At 34.4% G+C, this 18,081-nt stretch overlaps 3 protein-coding genes across 3 annotated transcripts; 1 reads left to right on the top strand and 2 right to left on the bottom strand.

The window, feature by feature from the left end:
* Positions 1-1,255: 1,255 nt before the first annotated feature.
* LOC138934365 (acyl-coenzyme A oxidase 1) lies at positions 1,256-8,528 on the bottom strand. The gene is made up of 11 exons (XM_070298018.1): positions 8,214-8,528; positions 5,869-6,028; positions 5,444-5,612; positions 4,753-4,876; positions 4,500-4,619; positions 4,259-4,374; positions 4,006-4,175; positions 3,354-3,516; positions 2,849-3,192; positions 2,475-2,730; positions 1,256-2,338 (listed from the first exon to the last, which is right to left on the bottom strand). Exons 1-11 carry the CDS (start codon positions 8,329-8,331, stop codon positions 2,078-2,080), a joined length of 2,001 nt encoding a protein of 666 aa, XP_070154119.1. The 5' UTR covers positions 8,332-8,528; the 3' UTR covers positions 1,256-2,077.
* Positions 8,529-8,840: 312 nt separating this feature from the next.
* Positions 8,841-12,511, bottom strand: LOC138933916 (serine/threonine-protein kinase grp). The gene is made up of 7 exons (XM_070297133.1): positions 11,955-12,511; positions 11,425-11,648; positions 10,992-11,312; positions 10,159-10,362; positions 9,365-9,585; positions 9,146-9,280; positions 8,841-9,066 (listed from the first exon to the last, which is right to left on the bottom strand). Exons 1-7 carry the CDS (start codon positions 12,014-12,016, stop codon positions 8,866-8,868), a joined length of 1,368 nt encoding a protein of 455 aa, XP_070153234.1. The 5' UTR covers positions 12,017-12,511; the 3' UTR covers positions 8,841-8,865.
* Positions 12,512-12,948: 437 nt separating this feature from the next.
* Positions 12,949-17,120, top strand: LOC138933878 (CD9 antigen). Its single transcript, XM_070297012.1, is given in 5 exon segments — positions 12,949-13,395; positions 15,925-16,236; positions 16,328-16,403; positions 16,406-16,599; positions 16,725-17,120. Coding segments are annotated over 5 exon segments (798 nt in total). The 5' UTR covers positions 12,949-13,332; the 3' UTR covers positions 16,878-17,120.
* Positions 17,121-18,081: the final 961 nt, after the last annotated feature.

Genomic DNA, 18,081 nt, shown 5'->3' with positions numbered 1-18,081 from the left:
TTTCGTCATATTTTTCATAACTCATTTTAAATCGATATTCTTTCTCGTATTATTCTTATATTTCTTCCATTTCTTTTAAATCAATGGAATTCCATCAATATTTTACATCAATTTTCTATAAATCCAACTTTCTAAAAATACGCCACACTTTTATTAATTTTTAGTACCCTTTCCTTTCCTTGTCATCTTTTTTTTCCCCTCGATAATCTTTTATCTCATTTATACCGTGCGAAATAAACGAGGAAAGACCTATAGAAATTGGGGCTCGTAATCTCTATTGTAATAATAATAATAATAATAATAATAATAATAATCGTACATGATATAGATGAAATTGTTCGTTAGGTAATAATTAATTGACCGCTTGGTGTGCCCCCTGCCTCGGCTTTTGCTAGTTTCACCATGCGGCCAATTAACGACTTGGGCGATTAAGCGAAGGTGGGAAAAAAGAAATAATTGTAATGAAATCATATTTTATAAGAAGAACGTAATTCCTAATAAGATCATTATAGCAATGAGAAGTCTGTCTAACGCTAGAGACAAGAAAAAGCCCATAGGCCAGATGGATGAATGAAAATAATTTTAAAAGTGAATATATATATATATATATAAAATTAATATTTAATATAATAATGATAATATTAACAATGTTATTTTTTAAGTGTAAGTATCGTCGTTCCAAAAACAGCCACCTTTCTCCTCTTGCTCCTCATCCTTCTCCTGTTGTTCCCCATACCGATCTATATTACATATATGTGTATATATATCTCCGTCTATGCACGAACCCACAAAATACGTATATACATGTATATGTACTTTATATATATATATATATATATATATATATATATATATACTCGCTCGCAATTGCGGTAAACTGTTTGTTTCGGTTTTTCATCAAAATATTCTTAATCTCGCGCGCGTTTCACCGTTTGTTCTCCTTGCTCCGAAATTTTTAAAGTCTATCATTGCGTAATCGCAATGATGACAAATCAAGACATGAATAGCTTTTGACAAGTATGAAACATTCGTGTTACCGGGTATTGCGGGTACTTATATTACGTTATTCTTAATTAACGGAAAAATTAATAATTGCACTACATTACAGTATAATAACAAACAATAATGTATGTCGTCGCTCTTATTCTGTAAATAAATACTGTACCGTCTAAGGAAACCGCATTGGAAAACTTCTTCGAGATATGAGCGTCTCGCTTCCATTTGATTCGTAGATTTTATAGGAATTTTATAGAGCCATACACGCCAGGATATAACGGGAAGATTATTTAATTTTATTTGCATATGAAAATACATATATATATTGGCGCTTTCAAGATACATGTTAAATTACCACGATATTTGATGAGCACCATTGCGAAGGTGAATCTGTATATAAATACACACTCGCGGACACTCGTTTAACTGTAGAACTTGCAGACTTTCGTTTTACTAATGCGTCCCAGGGTGAGGAAAGCTTATTATTCGTAAAACAATATTGTGCACATATGTCCTTATTTACATATGCAATATATATATATATATTGTATATACAATACAATATACGTACTTTATGAAATATCATTATCAAAAATATTAATCTTTTATAATCAGTTTATGAACGCATAAAGCACTTTATACGAAACAATTTATTTGCTAATCGCGAATATCGATTATATAATAGACAAATATATTTCCATTATATCCGTTTTAAACGCTTCTGTTAAAATGTCATATAAAAACATCTTTTAAAAGACAAACATTTTAACATGAAATGTAATAATTTCATAGAATATATATGTAATAATAATACATAATACGTAATATAATATATTGTGCCATCATGATTCGTTATCATAAAAAAGCCAGAATATTTCTGTTACGTGCATAAAATTAGTTGTTGCAAACATACCCGCAATGCTGTTTGCAAATATAATCATCGTAACGTTTCGCATACGAAATTATACGAATCATTCTGGTACGTATTTATAAATGTTTGCAGTTATTTTCATACACAAACTTATTTATCATAATAGAATGGTTGTTGTTAACTATTTTATGATAAGAAGAGGATACTTGACTATAAATTACTTTTAAGAAAAGGTTTGAGATACTTATGATAGGATTGGTTCACGCTCTCTTGATTCAATGGACTCTTCATCGTCTCGTCAAAGAGACGCTGATACACGTTTCCGTCGTACGCGCCGAGTGCGGATGCGAGGATCTCGTCGCGAATATCGAATCCATCGACGATACCAACGGCATTTGGGCGGATCGCGGCGAGCATCTCTTCGAAGCGCGTTTGAAGCGCCGGGATGTCTTCGTTATTCAGACAGGAAAACTGTAATTATAAAATGCATCGCTGTATTATTATTATTATTATAAAAAAAAGCGTCGTCGCAATATTTAATATTCAGCAAAATTATGACAGTTATATTAATTTTATAAGAATATACATATATGTATATGATACTGACTCGCAAGAAGTCCCCGAGTCGTTGCAAAACCCAGTATATCGAGTACAATTCGCAAAGTTGCATTAAAACTTCGTGAAACTGCTTGGATACATTAGTCAATCCTCTTACGGCCTCGACGAATCTTATCACTAAGAAAGCTCGGCAATGTGACTCCGCGCAATGTGCCAACTCAATACTGGTTTGATTCCACGCATCTTCCGGCGACGCACCGCTACGTATTCTGCGATCCATATTTTCCGTTGCCTGGCGAATTTTGCTACAAGCAAGATTACGAATTACGATTGCGAAATTAACCTGAGATTAACCTGTGCTGCTATGTCAAACTTCTATTTGCAAATGTGATTTTCTTTTATGTACAGCGATAAAATGTTTACCATGCCGCAACCGCTTGATGTGCCTGCACGATACATGTTAAAGTGTTTTTCCAAGGGTGCTGTTTTACTCCACGCGAAAGAACAACTAAATATCCTACGGTCGGTGGTAATGGTTGTCCGTCGACCGCTTGCCTCCAGGCTTTCACTAAATATCTAGCCGTTTGCAGTAGTAGAACCGTATTTTCACCTTCATAAGTGCAGACGGCGGTCACTAAACCATAAGTCCCCGGCAAGTTGCTAGCATCCATGTAACCATGCCCACCACACGCCAATCGTAATTGTTCGATGCCAGTTGCTCCGTCCGATGATGCAACTGCCTTTAGACAGCATGCCAACGCGTGCAGCTAAAAAGCAATTTTTTTTTTTTTTTTCATTAATATATAAAATGAGAGATATATCTCTATTTCCTAAATCAACTTTACCACGTGAAACTAAATTATTTTTTTTTACGTAATATATATAATTTGTATTTCTTCAATAGTGTATAAGAGAGACTCTTGCACACCTCAGGAAGTCTTTCTAGCTCTCCCTGATCTAACTCAGCCGTCACATTGTTGTACATCTCCCAAATCCAATCGGCGCACATTCGGAACGCGAAACACGCAGCAAGATTGGGAAATAATTTGTATTGTTGAGTGACATAATCTATAATCTGTGCTTCTGGCTCACTGAAATCAATTAAAAAGCTTTCTGAAATTATGCATTAAAGCTCCTGTCTCTTCACTGCAGTCATAATTCAATATGGATAAGATATACAACTTTTGACAAAACATTATTTCAACCGATTAACCATGAAATGTAAATTGCAGATATATCTTCAAAAAATAGTGTAATATATATATATATATATATATATATATATATACATATATATATATAAAAAAAAAAAAAAAAAAAAAAAAAATAGTTTGTTATACGGTTACAACAAAAATGAAAAAAGACTATTTGCATTTAAAACTACTAATTCTCAATATTCCAAATACATCTGCCAATTGTTATGCATAAGCATTGATATCAGAAGTATTCATTGTCAATTATTATACATGAGTTTTAGACTTTTGAATATGTGTAACATAAGATAACAAAAAAAAAACATGTCAAAAATTCCGTATCAATATATTATTCCATATGTTAGTCTCTTATCATACTTTACGTACTCGGGTTTTATTTGACTCTGTCGTCTCACTGCGCTGTATCTAATAGCTATAGTCACCGCCTTCGACAAGTAACTAGAGATATCACGTACCAATACCACTCGAACGAACATCATTGTACCATATGTGAGTTTATCACTAGGCGCTTTCACATAGGTTCCATCTTCCAACACCTGAAAATGCAGAGAAAATTAAATCGTTAAAATTTTCTACATTTTCTATTAAACAGCTCATGACGGTTTACTTTCTCCGTTACCTGAGAGTTCTTCATCAACATATTGTCGCGCGGTATTCTAACATTTTCGAAGCCAAGAAAGCCATTGTTGGATGCATTCATTCCTAACTTGGTGCCGATTTCACCGATCTTTATACCTAAAACGAAAACAAATTTTTCAATAAATATAAATTTTCCAATCAATTTAAATAAAACGGGAGAGATAAACAAAATATATAAACTTTTCATCGTGGCAAAAAAGCGCGTATGTGTGCGAACATACCCGGTAAAGGTTCGTGAGTATTCTCTTCCCTTAGTTGCACGATAAAAGGATGGATACCTCTGCACTCTCCTTTCGTGTATAATTGCGCAACAACAATTGCATGATTCGCCGTATGACCCACTGAAAGCAAAAGAAAAAAGAAAAAGAAAAAAATTTTTTTTCTCCCCCCCCCCCCGCCCTCCCCTCCACCCCATAAATCTATAAAGCGCGCACGATTCGCGGATAATTAGTATATTTGAGGAAAAATACTTACAGCCACCAGGCCACCATTTATAAGATGTCAGAGTAGGACTATTTAATATGAATTCTTTGGTTTCGGGATCGTAAGTCGCTGTAGTCTCTAAGCCTCGAATAAACGTGCCATGACCAAGCTCCGTCTAAGAATAACAAATCGTATCATTTTCTGTGGATTAAGCAATTTTTCTAAAAGATATATACTGTATTATAAACATGGAAAACTATATAATTTCATGATTAAGAATATTTCTGGCCCATTATTGCAGACAAATTTGAATGAAGACATCGAAAACAAGAAAAATTATGTACATTTTTTTTTCGCGATATACAATATATTCAAAAGAAATTAATTTTTTATATAATCGTCAATCGACCGCGTTTGATAATATTGATAGATTGGTAAAACATATCAAAATGACACTCTTTTCAAAAATTAATTGCCAACTGTAAATCTTGTAAAATTGATTATTACAAGATCTGGATGAGCATTTATTAATAATATTAAGATAATCATAAAAAAAAAATTTTTTTTAAATGTTTTTTTACCAATCAATATGATCAAACGTCCAACGATAGCATATGGAGAGAGAGGGGATTAAAAAAAAAAAAAAAAAAAAAAAAGACGACATATTTTTAACAAGAAAAAACTTCTTAAATGATTCCTCTCGCTTCTGATATCATAAATTCATATGGCTGCAGAAACATACCTGTGCATAAGTACCGATAATATTGCAAGTCCAAGCTTTGGATATCCAGTAGCTTTGCTGTTCGACGGTGCCCTGTCCCATGATAGCCGGTATAAACATGACATAATGAAGCGTCAATGGGTTACCGTCTTTTAATATCGCCGAGCCTAACATGCCTCCTAAAATTTGTCTACAGAACGCCACAAACATTTCTATCGAATGATACTCTTTCTCTTTCTCTCTCTCTCTCTCTCTCTCTCTCTCTCTCTCTCTCTCTCTCTCTCTCTCTCTCTCTCGTGGATGAATTCTTTATTTGAATAATTTTTTTTTTCCACAAACCATTAAACTTTTAATATTTTATTTAACAATATTATATTTCAGCAACGAAACAGAACTCTATTGTTATTCTATCTGTTATTTAACATGCGCATAAATAAATATCTTACGAAAAAACGTCCATGCCGCCTTTTCCCGACTCGTGTAGCTGTTGCACCTTTTCTATCACACGGCATCCCTTCATTATCGCTTCCTCGTAAACTTCTTTATGACTCTTATATTTCGCAGGAATTCTATCATGCAGAAGCGGATCGCTTAAGAAAAAGTCCTCTGCAAATAATTAGTTTGAATCACTTTATTGGAAATTGATTTGATGAACTTTTTGAATTAAGATAATGTCAAAATAGAACAATATTGTATACAAATTAGATCATTAATATATATGCGAATAAATTATACGCGTGACAGCAATACAAACTATGCAAAATATATAATTAAATTAATACATTAAAATAATACATAGTATATGTAATTTTCTTTGAAAGTTAAACAATAGAGAGAAAAACAGAGAGGCGGGAGGGAGGGAGGGAGGGAGGGAGAGAATAACGTCTTGAAATTTTTACACGGATATCTTATCAAAAGCTAATGTAACGTTTCTGCTAATTCGATGTACGCATTGCAAATATTATCGATTCATTTTCAATCATTCTAAATTAATATAAAATTACGAAATTACACCATAGACAGATATATTATGTGATTTATTTTTCATATAATATATTACACGCGTGAGCTTTTTTTTTTTTAAATCGAATTAAATTTATAATTAAATTTCGATTAAATATACTTTAATTCAGAATCTTTAGTGTGAAACATTTGACACGCACATTTTTCGATATCGGAAATTTATCTTGTTTTTGCCAAACAAAAGTTGAAAATAATCTTGTTAATCAACAAGAGAAACGTGTGCTTCCAATCGATTTGATTTAATTATTTTTAGTATTTGCAGAATAATGATGTTTTACTGCAAGTCATTCGCATATTATCAATTCGCGTCATTATTATTAACGATCAACAGTGATCATATGACGCTTAATTATAAAGTCCACCAATAAAGCATGAATATATTGTATATACTTGAGCTGTCCAATCTTATTTTGGACATTGAGCGCATTCGTATAAAAAATTTATTATTCCGTATATTTACTTTTTGTCTATGGGTTTAAGAATATCGCAGCGTGCAAAAGATATAAGCGATATATTCAATAATATTAGCGTGTTGTAGATCTAAGAAAAATATGAACACATTAAAATAAAAGAGGCATATATATGAGCGATAATCTATTAGCATGATACGATAAATTATTCTTACGCGCTATTATATAATATGATGTATTATATGTATTATCACTATGATGAATAATATCATTTATCAATCATGATGGAAATAAAATATTTTTAACTCTTTCTTAAAATTCTTATTTTTTAGCAATTAATAGTTTCGTTCTCGCAAAACAAGTACGTTGAGTTAAATCATGCTGTTTTTACAGAATTATATATATGTAGAATATTCTAATCTTTGTAAAATATTGTCTATGTAGGATATTCTGGTATTAAAAGAATAATAAATTTTATAAATATCTGCTCATATTTCCAATTGGTAGTACACTTGCAATAACTTATATACTCAAATATAATTCTTTTTCTTTAAAGCGATAACATTATTAGCGCATTATAAGAATTATTAAATCCATTTAATTTTTATCGAAAGATTATATCGCGTGGAAAACAAATCGAGAATGATGTATTCGTATCGTGGTCAATTACAGAAAAACGAGAAAAAAAGAAAATAAAGCAATCTTTTTCTTCTTTTGCAATTTCTCGTCTCCTGCACTTTGTTAATTGCAGGAGACACGAAACTGCAGATAAAAAAAAAATTATAAGCGACTACGATTTCATTGCGATGCTTGCTATAGCTGTTTATATATGTGTGTGTGTGTGTGTGTGTGTCTGCAAATCAATTTTCACAATAATACGCATTAAAGATTTTACTATTCATCGTTTTTATCGGTGTCGAGTGATTTATTGTCGGCATATCAGACTACATAATCATACGCATTTTCATCCTTTTTATTTCCTCGCGTATATCACATTAATAAGAAATGTTACGAAACATAATATATATAAATAAATAAATTGACGTAATAAATACTATGGACAGCGACAATTTTTAATCTCACCCTTCGATAAAATAAAATTAACATCCAAAACTACATTTTATGAAGCGATTATTCGAGCGAAAGAGAGAGAGAGAGAGAGAGATAGTGAAAGGGAACTGATAAGAGCTTGCGCACAACGCAGTTACTTGCGCGTATGGAATTCAATCTCTCTTTTCTCGGATAATCTCCAATATCAATAATCGGGCGATCGCCGTAACTATTGAATAAACGCGGGAATGTCACAAAGTGACCGAAAATGTATAACGCCTGAATTTTAATCAACGAAGATGACACACCTCGCTCACGTCGCTGCAACGTTTTCTCCGGATCGCCGTCCCAAAAGTGCGTAAGCTCCATAGGATCGAAGCTGCATTTCTCACGTTCACGTCGCAGATCCGCGTTTATCGTCATCATTCTGGCTCATTCAATAACTCGGCTACACTTTGCGGAATAATGTGTCGCGCGTTTCAGAACATCTGCAAATATACGCGCGTGAGCTACCGGCTACACTCTTCCACGCGATCGCGTCACTCTTGACGATGAACGAACCACCGAGCAACCACGAGCAACTGAACACTACTATATGTCGTGTTTCGTGTACGCTTCATTCTGTCTCTTCCTCCAATTGCCTCGAATGATTGACGCGAAACACGATGCTAACGACATCTCGTCATAAATTTACAATTCAGTGAGAAACTTTGGATGAAACACACAAGGTAAAACAGCCGCAGGGCGCAGCAGATACTAGAGCTCTCTTATCTTAAGAGCTATATACATTTTCAAGAGATATACAATACATAACAGAGATATACATAAAAATTTTTAGGAAAAGATATTAAAAATTTTATTTCATAAAAATCTGAAAAATTTTATTGTAAAAATATTGTAAAACAAAATACAAAATATTTTTTATTACATGATCCTACAGTATATCTATGTCCGTTACTGTTATTGATTCTTCGCACATGCTACGGAGCTCTTCAGAATAACATCTTCCATTGCGTATCTAATGTTAATGAATGCTCTTTTAAATTCTAAACCACATCCTTTAGACAAGCGGAAATCGACCAGTACATTTCCATCCATTTCTATAAGATTAGCTTTAAAAACAAGCGGCATTTTTCGCCGATCTATCGTCGATATTGTGAGCTACAAATAATTTATTATATCGTTATGTCCCATCGTTGAATCAATTTTATTTCTATACTCTGTGTATCTTCTTACTTACCACGCTAAACTCGTTAACACGATAAACATAATTTTCCTTCTCGCAATATCTTATCAATCTCTTTGCAATATCCTCGCATTCTATCTTAACAAAGAATCTAGTCATTCGGCGGACTAATCTTTGGAATGAATTTTGCTGCAGGTAGAATATAAAATTATAGGATTATTTATATGAGAGATATATACAACACGGTACGTTATTCAATAAAATGTATCGCACCTGACTGGGCTGTGTAAGCGCTTGTAATTGTGTACATAATAAAAGATCTTCCATATGAGCAGGTTGGGAAAATGAAAACGCTGGACGCTCATCTAAATTGAATTGAATTGTATTACCATTATCCGTTCGAGGGAATTCAGGTTGTGACAAGCAGACATTTCTTAAACTTTCGTCTTCTGTAGATGCCCGATTCAAGTGACTTCGTGCATCCACCTCATCACCTATAAATTATAGATACATTTTACTTATACCAATATCTTATATGGGAAATGTAATATCTATCGCAAGATTTTGCTAAACATTATTAAATTCTTACATTTATACTATTTTACATAAAACTTAGCTATTTACATATACCAATCTAGGAGTATATGCCAATGCTCTCTGCTTTGGTAATCTAGCTTTATGATGCTTGATTAAACTCATAGAGCTGTATTACCAAAGAAAAGGCAAGAGCTTCATTAATGATACTGAAAACCATATAGTATACTTTCTGCGTATGTATGTGTGATGCGCACCTAATTAATTAACAGTAATTTACACAGAAAAGAAGCAGTTAAGTTAAGTTAAGACATAGATAAGAATTCGTCGTATGCGGTATCCACTAAATTAGGTACCGAGCTACTTTGAGTAATTTTATTAATACTCAGAGTCACTCAGTACCTGACTAAGTAAATACTATCCTGTGATCTCTATAAATGTTAGTCTTCTAATAGATATTAACAAAGATACACCTATGCTAGATATTTTGTGTGAACAATCTTTCTAAAAGTACTGATATAAAAAAAAACTACCTTCAATAAAGCTCGTGACAAACCATCTGTGTTGTTTAATGTCTGATATTTTGTATCTCGCTGATGGCGAATCCACAAGAATTTTCCTGATTAATGATAATGACGAATTGTCCAGTTTTTTCCATGGCGTGAGAGACATATATTTCCGCTCTTTCCACGCAACATATTCAGGACACTCTGCCAAAGGCTGATCCCACGGCAGTTCTATATTTCAGACATGGACCAGTTAAAAACTGAGAAATGTAAATTAGATGTTAGATATTTTAATAGATTTTACATTTGAAGGCACATTGATTTTTATGTTACAATCATATACTTGCAATTGTAAAATAATAATAATAATAATAATAATAATAATAATAATAATAATAATAATAATAAGAAACAAATTCCAACTTTGGACAACTTTATCAAAATAAATAAAATTACATATAATTGTAACAAATCTAGAGATATAAAGAATAATATCAAAGTCATAAATAGCCTTCATTATTTTCTTTTTATACAGGATGTTTCAAAAATAAGTAACAAAATTTCTCACTTTACTCCATAATTAGCGAAATTTAATATTATATTGATTATTCTATTGCAAAGCTGATTCGTTTGATTATACATATTATTAGTATTTACTTTTATCAAAAAAGTATACCTCGATCGAACAAACTCCATAGTAAACACAAAGTATTTATATCTCAGAAAGGAAGCGTTTTCATATCATATCTATATGACCTTTTCTTATTTATCGAAACGAATAGAGTACACTCCTAAAGTTTGGTTATCTATTCCTAAAACGCTCTGTATATTCGTGTATTCGTTTTATAGAGGAAATTTACCTCCAGCCAGTAAAGCCACAAGGATAATTCCGCAAGACCATACATCCGCGGGTTCTGCATGATACGGTCTTACTAGTACCTCCGGCGCGACATAAGATAATGTTCCACATTTTTTTTCCAATAAACGTTCTTTCCCTTGCATACGAAATATTGTCGCTAATCCAAAGTCGCTTATCTTTAAATTATCATTATCATCTAAAAGTAGATTCTCTGGTTTAAGATCTCTATGCGCAACTCCTCGACTATGTAGATACTCTACTCCAGAAATTAATTGTCTAAAATACTTTTGTGCTTCCCATATTGGCATACCGATATCAGGTTCTGTAAAAATTATATTCAACTTTTTATATATTTCTTTATACGCTGAAATATTTTCTAAAATAATTTGTACATTGTTTATCTTACACATCATCAATTTTTTATTAAATCTCACCGATTCTGTCAAATAACTCCCCCCCTGAAGCGTACTGCAAAAATATATATTCCATATTAGGCTCACTGCGCTTTCCAAAATACTGTATAATATTAGGATTTGACATCATACGATGAATAGCGGTTTCCTTGCGAACTGTTTGACTTGCGTCTGGATGTTTCTCTATGTCAATCATTTTCATAGCAACAACTTCGCCTGTAGATTTGTTTATGACCAGTCTCACCCTGCAATTGGTAGTCACATGGGGCAAATTGTAATTACGCACACGCAATATTTTATTACTCTACACAACACATTTTTCTAACTAAATATATAAACTCTTCTCGTCTATAAAAATCCTGAGATAAAAAAAAAAAAAGTGGTATTAAATTGATTAAAACTCTCTATTATAATAACAACCACATGACGCGGATATTGGAACAGGAACACATCTAACTCGAACAATAAGCACAATGGATGATTCGAGAATCGCAAACATATTCTTCACGTACAAATATAAAAATTAATGCGTAAAACAAGAAGACACTTACTCGCCGTAGGCTCCTTCGCCCAAGGTATGGCCAAAAAACCAGCCGTCCACGAACTCGATCATTTCGGCATGCCTTTCTTTATTCGACGCGACGAAACGTTCACGGGTCCCTCGGACTCGCGGCGCAAAATAATTGCGTATTTCGTGTAAGCGACGAGCTTAATCGTCGCTTACCCGAGAAAGATGAATCCGCGAATAAATCGAAAATGCGTCGGATGCGCCGAGTCACGTCGCGAAAAGGACACCACCGCGCGTGCGAGAGCGAGTCGGTTGTAACGGCCGACAGGATATTCAAAGCACGTGGTTGCAGCGGCTTACATGGAGGAGTCGTGTCGCGCGACTTCACCGGAAAGCCGGCACGGCGCGAAAATTATCATCGCGCTCTCCCGCCAATTTATCGTCGCGCGCGCGACAATACGGAGCGATACGCGTATAATTGACGATATAATCGCGTTAACAGAACCCCCCCGAAAATTGATACGTTTCTTCCGGGATCCACGAAAATTCGCGCAACTCCGGACCACGCGACAGAGAGAAAGAGAGAGAAGGAATGATGGATCGAGCCGAGCCATCGAGATCGAGCCCGAGCGCTGTCGCTAGTCGCTACTCTCGATACATTAAGTCTGCTTTGCAATTAAAATTTACGGTCATATTGAAAACGCTTTTTGTGTTAGATTTCTGCTAGGAGGGTGATTTATCGATCGTCGATATTTTCCCTCAACACTTTTGTTATTCATCGAACACGTCAAAATCTTACTAGATAATTTCGTTTTTAATTGTCGATTTCTACAAAATCCTTTTCCTTCATCGTTTATTGCAATTTGCGTAATGTATAGATATTTATCGCGATATTAAATTTCGTATGTTTTTCGTGTCAATGTTATCGCATACTTAATGATCTTATACGTTTGCTTTTCGCAGCCGCGCGCGCCCATCTAGCAATCTCTTTGGTCTATGACAGCGCCAACAGCGCTCGACATTCGACAGTCGTTCTGCTCAGTGACAATCTGGCGTCTGCTCCAGTGTATCGCGATCTCGTCGTTCGTAAAAAGTTGATAAAATCTTGCGAGCATCGCGTGACTTTTGTCGGTTAAAAGTGAACGGTCGTATCGGCACCGATAACATCGCGCTGTTCTTTGTCATTGACTCGAAGAAACGCCGGAAGCGGAGCGTATCCGTTGAATCGGAGCACATCTGCGGAGGAGGAACGCGCGTCCCTCCGCTCGCAGACGCATCTCGGCAGGACGGTGCGATCTCCCGCTGGCACTTGGCGTCGACGCGCGAATCGGATCGCACGAATCCGTCGTCGCGTGATCTCGTCCTCTCTTTCCCTTTTATCCTTCGCTGCTTGAGAATTTCGGCGAAGAGAGAGAAACGAAATGGGAACGTTTTGCTACAACTTTGGCAAGTACGCGCTGGTGGCCGTGAGCTTCGTATTTTTGGTGAGTTCCCCTTCGCGTCTCTCTCTCTCTCTCTCTCTCTCTGTCAAATCAATACGCGCGCGTTTTCCCTCCATCCGCGGGCGATTTAATTCACTGGAATACGTACCTTGTCGACGAATGCACGTTTTCTCTTTTCAGCGAGCAGATGATTTTCTCAAATTTTTGTTTTATAAATTATATATTATTTAGAGAGATTATGTAGAGAGACAGAGAGAGAGAGAGAGAGAATAAATTTTAATTGAAAAAGTCGTGCGAAATTTTTTGCTCTCCTTGTAGCTCGCAATCGTTATCAGCGATACCCTTTCGCTCATATTTTGATTCGATGTTAATTTTATGATGCTGGTGATTCGTTTACACAGTCTGCAAATAAGAAGCATTCACGATTGGATTAATTATTGAATTCTCTTTTCGTTGCGATAGAAAAGTTAAATTTTATTATCCATTTCGTTAGAATTTTATTATTAAAAAAGAGGGAGAAGAGATTTATTTTCTATGAACGAATACAAGATTACGAATTGCGATGGGGGCGATCGCGTCCGAGATCAAAATATCGATGATGACTTAAAGCTTAAAGTGCAGGCCAAAAGTATAAAACGTGAACCGAAGAATCGTGGAAAAGACGTAAGAGACCTTGGAATAATACACGCGTAATTTTCAACGAGATGAACAAGTATTAACTTAACGCTAATAACACGAGCTCTTTCCTTTATTAGCTCTCTGAACGCGTTCGTAGCGCGCGGACAAACGTAAAAAAATCTAGACATATGTAATCACGAAATATTCATCTTGGATAAATGCGTGTTTAAATATAGTTTTGTAGACTCAACGAGAGAGAGAGAGAGAGAGAGAAGGAGCACGTTCCTCCTACGAACTTTCGGCCCACGTCGCGGCCCCGTTTCCTTTTTCCTCCTCTTCGTATCTCTCCTCTTTCATCTCCCTTTGTTACGAGTATCGCAGCGAAAAAGTGCGTCTTTTAATTGTATCTGGAAGTATACGTAGTATTTCGTCACAGATTTATCGCGATGAAATTATGACAACTCAAAAAGAGAAACAATTGTTGACTTGACATTTCAGATTCGAGTCACTCCGATTACTATTAGCTCTGATATTAGCTCGTTGGAATCCATCTGATTCACCGAATCGCTTTTAGTTGTTGCGTGCACGCTCTTACATCAACTTCTCTCGCGTATAAACTCGCGATGAATAAAAAGTAGGATACAGGAAGTCTTTTCAAGCTACACGCTTATGCAATTGTCGTTATACACAAATTGAAAGTTATCGCCTTTAGCAAAGTTAGCATTTTCTCTTAAAATAGAAATAATAGAGATTCTTATCACATATTTTCAATCATTAATTCGCCGCGATAAAAGCGCGGTGCTTAATTAATTACAAATAAATATTTCAGACATTTGATCAAATATTTCATTAACAAATTTAAAAAGTTATCGCATACATACAGAAAAATACATACTATATTTAAGTAAATATTACTTATTTCAAGTATTTCAAACATTCATATATCCGCAAATCTATCATATGTTTATCATAAGAATCAAATTTATTTAAAATGTATTTTGAATCCTAGTAATTTTAATATTTTAATCAAGAATATTAAATTATCTAATTGGAAGAAGCACTAAATTTTTCTTATTTAATAAATTTTCTTACATTAAATTAACCACATTTGACTTTTCTGCGATAAAATTTTATATTAAAAAAAAAAAAAAAAAAAAAATATATATATATATATATATATATATATCAATATATTGTATTTTTGCGATTAATACATTTCTTCAATCTTCTCGCAAATAAAGACCGTATACTGTTCCCATTTGCCGTGAAAAACATTCTTCACTCCAACAATTTTTAACTCTCTTACTTGCAGAGAGGATTCTCGTCTACAAATATTTGACTTTACCGAGATTCCGTATTAACATATTATATTTTCATTCCTATTCATTTACATAAGCTAATTGACTAATGTACTAGAAGACCAATGTACTACTTGAAAACGGTGCGTGGTACTTTGAACGTTAACAATCTCTTTTTGAGACATGAACTCGGCGATCCGGTGAAACGCGTTTTAAGACGCGACGCGCACACAGGAAACCTCATAAAAATCTACTGCGGTGCTTAAACGGAGAATGCTCCGCCACATCTGGCGGACAGACTGTTCCATTGTAAATGTTGCGTCCTCCCTTGTCCTGCTCTGTGTTGGATTTGGTTTGTTAAAGTGATTCGTTAGCTTTCGTCTCATCCTGCTGGGATCGTGCGTACTTGAAAAGTTGTACCCTTTGTACTACAAACTACTTACAGCGTTTCATTGTAAAATAACCGTCGCGCGAATTCGAGTTTCCTAGAGATAAATTATGAATAAAATTATATCCAAGCAAAAAAAGAGCGGATAGAGTATAAGAGTATATTTTTCTAATATATATATATATATATATATATATATATATATATATATATATATATAGTATATATATATATTGTATTATTAAGCGAAATACATTTCTTTTACAGATTATCGCGATAGCGGTGATAGTCCTGGCAACATGGATGCTAACGGACAAAACATTCTTGGTGTCGATTGCTCAAGAAGGTAACAATTACAATGTGGGTCTGTATATCCTGCTCGCCGCTGGTATCCTCATGTTCATCGTCGCCTTCCTAGGCTGCTGCGGTGCTTTAAAGCACTCTCGCTGTAGTTTAATCACGTTCTTCGTCATCATGCTCGTCATTATCGTCGCGCAAATTGCTTTCGCAGGCTGGCTTTACGCTCACAGCGATCGTCTAGACGAACTATTGAGATCTTCCGTGATAAACACTGTTAAGGTAATTTTTCGTCCTGTAATTATTCGATTTATAATTAATCGTATATTAGGAACGTACATACAATAATACAGATGTTTCATTATCTTTGTAGAACGAATATGGCACGGTAGAATGTCGCACTCAAATCATGGACGCGATTCAATCCGGTCTTGAATGCTGCGGAGCCACTGACCTGCGGATTGGGCCGGTAGTAAGTACGCGAGCAAGGATCCCTCTCTTCCAATTAGTTTGACTGTATCTAGCGATGCCAACAACATATTCGAAGTACCAGAATCATGTTGCAGAGATACAGGGACTACTGCCTGTGATGAGGGACGCAACATGAAAATTGCCGGAGTTGCGAGCCCTGGGATCTACAGTGAGGTAAATATACGCTTACTTTTATATTTCTAATAATTTTATATCTATTGCATAATGCTCTATACGCATATATCGCATATATTAAATATCTATAAAGTACGATGAGATAAAAAAAATTTTTATTACAGGGATGCACGCAAAAATTGGTGGACACGCTGAAAGGTCAAACTTATCATGTTATGATTATGGCAATACTGGTTCTGATCGTAGAAATCTTTGGTTTGATACTCGCTTTAATTTGTTGCTGCGAAGGCGGTGCGTCGGACAGATACAAAGCTTAAACTGATTTATCATATATATCACGTAAGAATCTCTGTCTTGCTGAATTCCCTCTCCCACGTCCCACAGTAATGCTGTACGAAGAATATCGAAATTTCATTTTTCCGTGCCAATATGTTTTACATTTGGTCATACCGGGTGGCCGAAATAGTCTCCTAATTGTTACAAAATATTGGATAACTATTTCATAGACTGTATCATCATTTTGTGCGAATTGGTACGCGTTATTTTGGGACCAATTCAAGATCTTTATATATATATATATATATATATATATATATATATATATATATATATATATATATAATATGATAATATCATTTTATAATTTTATTTCTTTGTAAATAACTTGATATTGATGCATCTCACAAGATTGATCTACAATTTATCTTTATAACGTACAAAATAATTCATACCAGCATGAGTAATATAATATATTGAATTTTTGATTGTTGTTTATTTTAAAAGAATACAAAGATAAATTGTGCACAAAGGTATCTTTTTTAAATTGAAATATATAATTATATGTATGTAATCGAGACATGTATGTTTATCGAGACATGTACATAAAATTCAAAGAAAGATTATATCCATGCAAGAAATTGAGGCTATTGGATAAGGCAAAATTGATGAAATATTTGCACTAATTTGAATAAGCTTATACTATTTGATTTAAATTGGTGCAAATATAATCATTTGAGATAAGTGTATATAAGTTATTCAAAAAAGATTTTTGAGAGCAACAGCAGTACTGTAGAAAAAAGTCTGATTAGATATGATAAATGCTTCCTAAACATTTTAAATATCAGTTACATTTACTTCCACGATATTATCGAATTTTAATATTATCTCGGTCCTTATATATCTACACATCTGTATATTTTACACACATACACCCACCCACCCACCCACCCACCCACACACACACACACACACACACACACACACACACACACACACACACACGCACGCACGCACGCACGCACGCACGCACGCACGCACGCACGACACACACACACACACACACACACACACACACACACACACACACACACACACACATATATATATATATATATATATATATATATGCCGATATAATACAATATATATATTCAAGAAGAGAATCTTAATTTTTTTGCGCGCAAAAGACAAATTAATTGAAAAACGCAAACTTAATAGTACTCTGCGTTGATACCACTGCTT

The sequence above is a fragment of the Polyergus mexicanus genome, unplaced genomic scaffold (genome assembly GCF_030449975.1).
Source record: "Polyergus mexicanus isolate NDT 795.1 unplaced genomic scaffold, iyPolMexi1.0 SCAF_6, whole genome shotgun sequence".
Lineage (NCBI taxonomy): Eukaryota > Metazoa > Arthropoda > Insecta > Hymenoptera > Formicidae > Polyergus > Polyergus mexicanus.
This window is presented reverse-complemented; position numbering and strand designations above follow the sequence as displayed.